At 42.5% G+C, this 8,844-nt stretch overlaps 1 protein-coding gene across 12 annotated transcripts in view; it reads right to left on the bottom strand.

Annotated features, from left to right (window-relative positions):
- LOC128171353 (talin-1-like) overlaps positions 1–6,771 on the bottom strand; it is a 60,712-nt gene extending 53,941 nt beyond the window's left edge. For 9 of the 12 annotated variants that reach the window (XM_052837119.1, XM_052837122.1, XM_052837121.1 and 6 more), the window contains exons 1-7: positions 6,520–6,546; positions 5,002–5,100; positions 2,019–2,148; positions 1,410–1,559; positions 1,084–1,226; positions 660–787; positions 319–382 (exon numbers count right to left, since the gene is read on the bottom strand). In XM_052837119.1, coding sequence (XP_052693079.1) covers positions 319–382; positions 660–787; positions 1,084–1,226; positions 1,410–1,559; positions 2,019–2,148; positions 5,002–5,100; positions 6,520–6,531 — 726 coding nt within the window. In that variant the 5' untranslated portion in view covers positions 6,532–6,546. Of the gene's footprint in view, positions 1–318; positions 383–659; positions 788–1,083; positions 1,227–1,409; positions 1,560–2,018; positions 2,149–5,001; positions 5,101–6,519 lie in introns of those variants that run through there. The other 3 variants (XM_052837126.1, XM_052837127.1, XM_052837125.1) reach the window with 2 other exon arrangements.
- Between the last annotated feature and the right edge of the window lie 2,073 nt (positions 6,772–8,844).

The following is an 8,844-nucleotide window of genomic DNA, read 5'->3' on the forward strand; positions in this document are numbered from 1 at the left end:
CACACACAAAAGTACTGTACATATACCACACACTTTTTGTTTGTGTTCACCACCAGTACTGAATAACCAACAATATTCAACGAACAAAATCTCAAAAAGAATTTACGTGTATTGCAAAAGCTGTGTGATCCAATTATGTCAACATTAAATTACAATGCCACAATCTGCATGATTTCAAAGGCCTAATGATAATGTGAGGGTCATATGCAATTCAGAAACTCATTTTCTTCCAACCAAGTTTGAATGTTGAAGGTATTTTCCAGAAAATCGATTTAAAATATTTTTCAGTAGATAAAATGAAAATTAGACTTTTCTTACTGCAAATATTCTCTTTTCTATTTTCTGTGTTTTGACATATTCTTTTGGTAAAAACTCCTTTAATCTGGAAAAAAAACACCAAACAATTAAACATTCTTTGCCCCTTATTTTTTTTTCAATACCCTTGTTTAATTTGTTGATCAATTGACAATAACAAAAGTAAGATTTAAGTCTGATAAAAAAAATTTTTCTTTAGACAAATCATTTAATAGAAAGAGTAGATAACTGTTTTATTTCACTTTGTAAGAAACAGTTACATAAGAAAAGATCTCGCAAAGGCAAAACTATCGAATCTTTTAATAAGAATTTAACAATCATTTCTACAAAGGGAGGCAACTCACTCTAGGAATCCCGTCTTGTGTTTGTTTTCGTTGTAGTCGCCAAACTGTATGTGTGCCTGTATCCCGGCCAGCTGGATCGCCTCCTCCTGAGTGACCGGGTGGGTCCCGTCCAAGATGGCGTCTCGGGACTAAAAGAAACGATGCGATTGGTTAATACTGACTAAAATACAGGATGCGATTGGTTAATACTGACTTTAAGTGAGGATGTGATTGGTTAATATCTTTAACTGTCTAAAGCAGCGATAAGAGAAATTTCCAGAGAAGTTCTCTTATTGAAGACTTTTGCCAGTAGTATGACATTAACAAAGTATTATACCTTTTGTCTTAAAGGGAGATTCATCTATCTGATACATAATGGAAAATATAAACACATTTACTTGGGCATAGTGGGACTTCAAGACTTGTACACATAAATGTAGGTTACCTGTACGTATAGCAGATTGAGTTGTACAGGGTCGCGCTGGTCCACATTTTGGTCGGAGAAAAAGAACTTCCTCCTCAGCAGTAGTGTGTCCACGTCCAACACCCCCTGTTCTCTCAGGGTCCGCGAATGGTCCAACCACTCCACTGAAAAATCGTCCAATCAAAAGTCATATACAAAACATCCAATCAAAAGTCATATACAAAACATCCAATCAAAACTCAATACATTTATTTTAATCTAAATTTCATCAACTACTCCAATTAAAATCATTTGATCAAAACTTTATGAAAATGTCCAATCAAAACGTATCAATGAGAGGAGCCTACGTTCATCGTCCGTGTGGAGTTTCTTTCTCATCTCGTCGAGTTTCTTCTGGTCCTTGGCGATGGACTTGTCTCGGCGGAGAGTCAGCGTTTTCTCTTTCTCGTCGTCCGTCATCTCGCGGACCAAGGAGTATTCCTCATGGTTAGAGATACCTGGAGAATAATACAACAATACAGAAAATATGTTGATAGGTGTTGCTGTATGTTGCTAACACTTACCCATCTTGGTACAAATTGTGTTGCCCAACTGTATGGCTGTCATTCACCTTACTTAAGTGTTTGTGTTGCTACATGTTGCATGTGTTGCAATTTGGTGCTGTATGTGCTAACATCTGCCCATCGAAAATTGACCCCCACCAAATTAAATGATTCCACAGTACCTATCTTGATATAGATGGTGACCATCAGTTGCCCCACTGTGTAGCTGTCATCCAACTGTAACTTCTGTGTTTCTGTGTGTTGAGAAGAACAGTGTGTTGCTATATGTTGCTGAGACTTACCCGTCTTGGTACAGATGGTGACCATCAACTGTCCCACTATAACTTCTTTTTGTGTGTGTTGCTATGAGTTGCTGTGTGTTGCAGTATGTTGCAGTATGTTGCTGAGACTTACCCATCTTGGTACAGATGGTGACCATCAGCTGTCCCACCGTGTGGCTGTCATCTACTTGTAACTTCTTCTGCATGCCGTCCAACGTTTTGATTTGTAGAATTCGCATTTTCTTCTTGTATTCCAATAAATCCTAAAATGTAATTTAGCAGAGAAATACTTTTATAATCTGATAATGATTTAGTTATCAGTATCTTTTTTCCTTTCTATTCCATCCCCTCTTTAGAACTTTCCACGATTAGCCTCCCTTTGATTTTAGTGCTTCTAGACTCCACTCCCTCTAGACATAGGGGGTCCCATACCAAGTTGTGATTGTTTAAATTTACTTAATTAAACACAGTGAATGAACTGATTAAATTGCATGTATATCAATTTATTTATACAAATGGATAATGCAGATTGGTTATTTTATTTTCATATAAAAAAAAGATAAAAGACCTGTCAGTATTTATTTGCAATGCATAATTTTCCAGACATCTGATCGGAACAATGGGGAACTTTTAAGAGTTTTATTCACAAACAATTTTTAGAGTTGAGTTATATGACTCACAAAATGTGCATTAATAAAGTTCACATATCATTTCATACAAATGCTGGTTTAGCTCTGTGTCTATTTATAGAATCCTTGCCACATAATTCTACGCTACATCCTACACTCCCATACAAATAAAATCTTAGTGTTTCCTTCTTTCATGGAAAAATTTGAAACGACTAATGAGGAAAAAGTCATTCACAAATAATCATGAATGAAGTCTGTTTTTCTTCCTGCCTAAAAGTGCCTGTATCAGATATTATAGTATTTACAAATAATTAAGTGTGAAAGTCATTGCCCAATCCTTGCTTGTATCAGATCTAATTCAAATTATACAATTAGTGCTATAGTCACTTATCTTATCCCATCTTTGAGGATGTGTTAGTTCATCATCCTCTCCATTCTCTCTTCCTCTATACCAGACTAGCCAGATCCCCCCTCTATACTAGACTAGCCAGATCCCCCCTCTTTACCAGACTAGCCAGATCCCCCCTCTATACCAGACTAGCCAGATCCCCCCCCCCTCTATACTAGACTAGCCAGATCCCCTCCCCTCTATACCAGACTAGCCAGATCCCCCCCCCTCTATACCAGACTAGCCAGATCCCCCCTCTATACTAGACTAGCCAGATCCCCCCCCCCCCTCTATACCAGACTAGCCAGATCCCCTCCCCTCTATACCAGACTAGCCAGATCCCCCCCTCTATACCAGACTAGCCAGATCCCCCCTCTATACCAGACTAGCCAGATCTCCCCTCTATACCAGACTAGCCGGCTATAGTCACTTATCTTATCCCATCTTTGAGGATGTGTTAGTTCATCATCCTCTCCATTCTCTCTTCCTCTATACCAGACTAGCCAGATCCCCCCTCTATACTAGACTAGCCAGATCCCCCCTCTATACCAGACTAGCCAGATCCCCCCTCTATACCAGACTAGCCAGATCTCCCCCCCCCCCCTCTATACTAGACTAGCCAGATCCCCTCCCCTCTATACCAGACTAGCCAGATCCCCCCCTCTATACCAGACTAGCCAGATCCCCCCTCTATACTAGACTAGCCAGATCCCCCCCCCTCTATACCAGACTAGCCAGATCCCCTCCCCTCTATACCAGACTAGCCAGATCCCCCCTCTATACCAGACTAGCCAGATCCCCCCTCTATACCAGACTAGCCAGATCTCCCCTCTATACCAGACTAGCCAGATCCCCCCTCTAAACCAGACTAGCCAGATCCCCCCTCTATACTAGACTAGCCAGATCCCCCCTCTACACCAGACTAGCCAGATCCCCCCTCTATACCAGACTAGCCAGATCCCCCCCCCCCTCTATACTAGACTAGCCAGATCCCCTCCCCTCTATACCAGACTAGCCAGATCCCCCCCCCTCTATACCAGACTAGCCAGATCCCCCCTCTATACCTGACTAGCCAGATCCCCCCCCCCCCCCTCTATACCAGACTAGCCAGATCCCCTCCCCTCTATACCAGACTAGCCAGATCCCCCCCTCTATACCAGACTAGCCAGATCCCCCCTCTATACCAGACTAGCCAGATCTCCCCTCTATACCAGACTAGCCAGATCCCCCCTCTATACCAGACTAGCCAGATCCCCCCTCTATACTAGACTAGCCAGACCCCCCCCCCCCTCTATACCTGACTAGCCAGATCCCCCCCCCCCCCAACTTATTCCTGACTTTTTTTCTCCATCTCTAAGAAGGTCCAAGCCCATGGTTCTTCCACTAGCTATAGAATACATAGTTTCACCCTTATAAATAACTCTCCCTAAAGAGATATAAGTCCTGTGTCTAGCTCCCACCCCCCTTTTCTTACAAATGAGTACTGACTTAACCCCTCTTGAGTGGGCATTCAGATTTACACCCCTCCAATTTTTGCCCCCATTAATGACTTACTTACCCCATCCCTAAGTACATATGTAGGTAGTAATCCAGTATCCCCCCCCCCCCCCCCCCCCCCCCCCCCCCCCGCTCACATTCAATACCAGACTGGACAGATCCCCAACCTTTGTTAAATGACTTCCCCATCCCTGAGGAGACAGTAGATTTACCCCCGCCCCCTTTCCTATTTCTATCATTGACTTACCCCATCCCTAAGAAGACAGTAGATTTGCCCCCTCCTTTCTAATTTTTATTTTGACTCATCCAATCCCTGAGGCGGTAAAAGTCCTGTGTCTAGATTAACCCCCTTTCCCTTCATCTTAATATTGACTTAATCCTGTTATCCGGTGTCTTGATTTACCCCCCTCCCTCTTTCTATTATTGACTTACCCCATCAATGAGGAGATAAAAGATTTACCCCCTCCCCTCTTTCTATTATTGACTTACCCCATCAATGAGGAGGTAAAAAATTTACCCCCTCCCTCCTTTAATTATTGACTTACCCCATCAATGAGGAGGTAAAAGATTTACCCCCTCCCCTCTTTCTATTATTGACTTACCCCGTCCCTGAGGAGATAATAGTCCAGTGTCCTGCCTGGCTCCAGCCACACCCCCTTTCTTGGGATCCTCGTCTGCCAGGAATAGTCCATAGTCTTGTGCTGCAACACAGAATCCAACAGTCAAAACATGGGACATTACTTTTGTGAGTCTTTATATTAATAAGAGAAAAATCAAGAGAATTCCACAAAGAAAGTGTTAACTGCTCTACTAAATGAGTATTGACCTGTGCAATGAAGCCTCCCTGATATTATTTTTAATTTTACATAGTGCAATGAAGCACACACCCCCTTTCCTCCCCATCCCAACATAAATACTTTAATGAGTACAATGAAGCCTTCCTGATGTTGTTATGTTGACAGAAATAAAGTCAGATTCCATACTCTTGTCATACTGAACCCTCCATGATTCCGCCGTATTAACACCATAAAGTCTCCCTGGTTTTTTATTTTGTTTAACTAAGTGCAATGAAGCCTCCCTGATTATGCCTCCTTAAGTACAATGACGTCTCCCTGATTCTGCCTTATTGAGTACAATGACATCTCCCTGAACTTGCTTCATTGAGTACAATGACGTCTCCCTGATTCTGCCTTATTGAGTACAATGACATCTCCCTGATTCTGCCTCATTGAGTACAATGACATCTCCCTGATTTTACCCCCTTAAGTACAATGACGTCTCCCTGATTCTGCCTTTTTAAGTACATTGACATCTCCCTGAATTTGCTTCATTGAGTACAATGACGTCTCCCTGATTCTGCCTTATTGAATACAATGACGTCTCCCTGATTCTGCCTTCTTGAGTACAATGACGTCTCCCTGATTCTGCCTTATTGAGTACAATGACGTCTCCCTATTTCTGCCTCATTAAGTACAATGACGTCTCCCTGATTCATGAAACCTCTCCTCTGACATTCCCTGCCTTTTGTTTTACATTGCCAGATGCCAGTCATCAATCCAATTTTATTGTGCAAATTTAAAATTATGACAATTTCTATTTCCCTCAAGGGATCAAGAAATCAATATGGGTTCCTGCTATAGGACTGAGAGAGACTATGTGGTATGATACACGAGCATTTGATGGCTGGCACCCTATACCAGCATGTCTCAACCACAAACTGTGTCTGTATAAATATAGGTTATCTCAACTTCTCTGGGTTTTTTTCCTTGGAGAGATGGGGGGGGGGGGGGGGGGGGGGGAGGGGGGGTGATGGGGTAGATGTACCGCATCCATTGCTTTTAGTAATGGTTCATTGTACAAAAGTCTTAATAACCTTGATTAGAGGGCAAGTGTTCATCATTTATATTTTGGATAGGGATGGGGAGGGGGTGGGGCAAATTTTACTATTATACGTAGTACTCAATACTGATTTTTTTGTTGGGGGAGGGGGGATGAGGGTCTCTTTGTCTGGACACTTAACATTGTTAATTATTTTTTTTGAAAGGGGGAGGGGTAGGGTATGCTGGGATTACATGAAGATGATGACAGAGGTCCCCAGCCTCTCACTGTATCTTTGTTACCTGAGAGTACATAGGTCCCAGTCAGGACCTGCCAGGAAGTTTCACACAGGTTAGCTGGTGTTCACGGACTGCTTCCTCCATGGACACTCTGTGACACACACCTTAATCAGCTAACATGTTAGGCTACACAACAAACACAAGCACAAAGCCAGCCCGAGGAATGTCGCTTTCTCCTCCGGATTCATGACTACAGCATTAATTCTTTGTAAACTTCCACAATGTTTTGTAGCAACATGGCGGGTTTAGTGGGGACACCCAGTGAGGACATACATTGAGGATACACATTGAGGACACATTGTGAGGACACCCATTGAGGACACATATTGAGGACACCCCTCTAATTATCAGTGTCTCCATCACTACACAGACTCCAGCATTGTTGATTTCTGCCACCACAACAAAGCTTCACGATCACTGCACTCCCCGACACAGTCAATAGGTAGGTCCTCTTACATTCCACACACACTAGTCCATTCACCACAACAACAACTGTCCCATCCCATACAGAGAAAAGAACTCTCTGCCTCTCATGCATCCCTTAATATCAACTTTTTACTCATAAACAAGCTCCAACACCAAGAATGCTCCTATCCTTTAATGCACGTGGCCATTTCAACACAAAATCCTGTCCCTCCCCACACAGAGAAGAGGGGACCCCTGCTCCAATACATCACACATCAATCTCTTACATCATCAACAAAGCCAGTGACCAACATCACAAACTTCCCTATCCTCTGGTCCACTATGCACTTGTCCATTTCTCCTGCCTCTCCCATTAGCTACAATGCTAGGGACCAACACCACAAACTTCCCTATCCTCTGGTCCACTATGCACTTGTCCATTTCTCCTGCCCCTCCCATTAGCTACAATGCTAGGGACCAACACCTTGAACTTCCCTAACTTCCGGTCCACTATGCACTTGTCCATTTCTCTTGTCCCTCCTCTGGTCCACTATGCACTTGTCCATTTCTCCTGCCCCTCCTCTGGTCCACTATGCACTTGTCCATTTCTCCTGCCCCTCCCATTAGGTACAATGCTAGTGACCAACACCATGAATTTTATATCCTCCACATTGCATTGTCACATCTCCCTTTTTCTGCACCACTAACATCATCAACCAAACTCCCTGATACGATCCAGTTCCTCGGGCTATTTATAGCATCTATATCTCATGCTTCTCAAAAGTGCACAGGTCCCTGGCTGCAGATCTAGCCAACCATTCAACTTCTGATCGAGCCCCCCATGGCTGAATCTCTTTATTTCTGGTGCTAAGTCAGATCAGATTTGAGAGATTTTTCATGAATGAGTCTATTTATATCCTGTTTATTTCCTGTTATCTTGAGGGGGTGTGAAAGGAAGAAGGAGGGAGGGGGGTGCTCTTGATTATTACTCAGTCAATTTTAATCCAGCTATGTATTTAATGCTTCAGATTTTACAGGAAACGTTAAATTAGAATTATACCTTGCTATTGACTAGAGACTTGTTACATAGGTCTCGGCCAGCACGCTGAGCAAACTATCCACAGAAAAGTGCTAGCTTTAATACCTCACTGAATGGAGATTTTTTTTTTTTATTTTAGATTATGCAACCTTTCATAAACATTTACAAATTTAATTCCCGAGATTCGAGCAGGAAGCCTGCGAGGTCTGACTGCATTAAAGCAGCCTATACCCACTGTACACTGTGTGTATATATTACATTACATGTTGCATTCCTCCACCATCTGTTCATAGACAAACTGCCAGTTTATTAACTTTACCAAATGTTGGGTCATAAATCTATCATCACAAAGGGCAGACCACTCCTACAAAATAATGACGACTCAGCACTTCCTGCAAGATTCACAGAGATGAATTTTGTACACACTGTGTAAAAACCCATTTAAACAAACTCACAGCTGATCCTCATCTCTGTAGAGGGATACTGCAGTCAGACACCTGCTCGTGTTCTAAACTTATACTCAGGGTTAAACATTGATAGCGGTTCCTGCTGGCGACCACCGATATATGTGTTTTCCCATAATGCAACACTGGCAGACCACTGATATATATTATGGGTCTTTCCGTAAAGCAAAGTGTTTTCAAATAGAGTACTGCTTTGTAAATATGATTGGCATTGAATTAATGGCTGTTGTTATGAATACAGACTGTAGATCAATTCATTCTCCTTGAGTACAGCACTTGGAGTAAAGATGGACAGTTCTGGTTAATGCATTACCCCCCCCCCCCCCCTTACTCCCCGCCCCCCAATGTAACTCTAACAGAAATAAAGGAAAAGGGGATAAAAGTATAAGAAGTACGTATGTCTGATATCTATAATTGCCT

The sequence above is a fragment of the Crassostrea angulata genome, chromosome 2 (genome assembly GCF_025612915.1).
Source record: "Crassostrea angulata isolate pt1a10 chromosome 2, ASM2561291v2, whole genome shotgun sequence".
Lineage (NCBI taxonomy): Eukaryota > Metazoa > Mollusca > Bivalvia > Ostreida > Ostreidae > Magallana > Magallana angulata.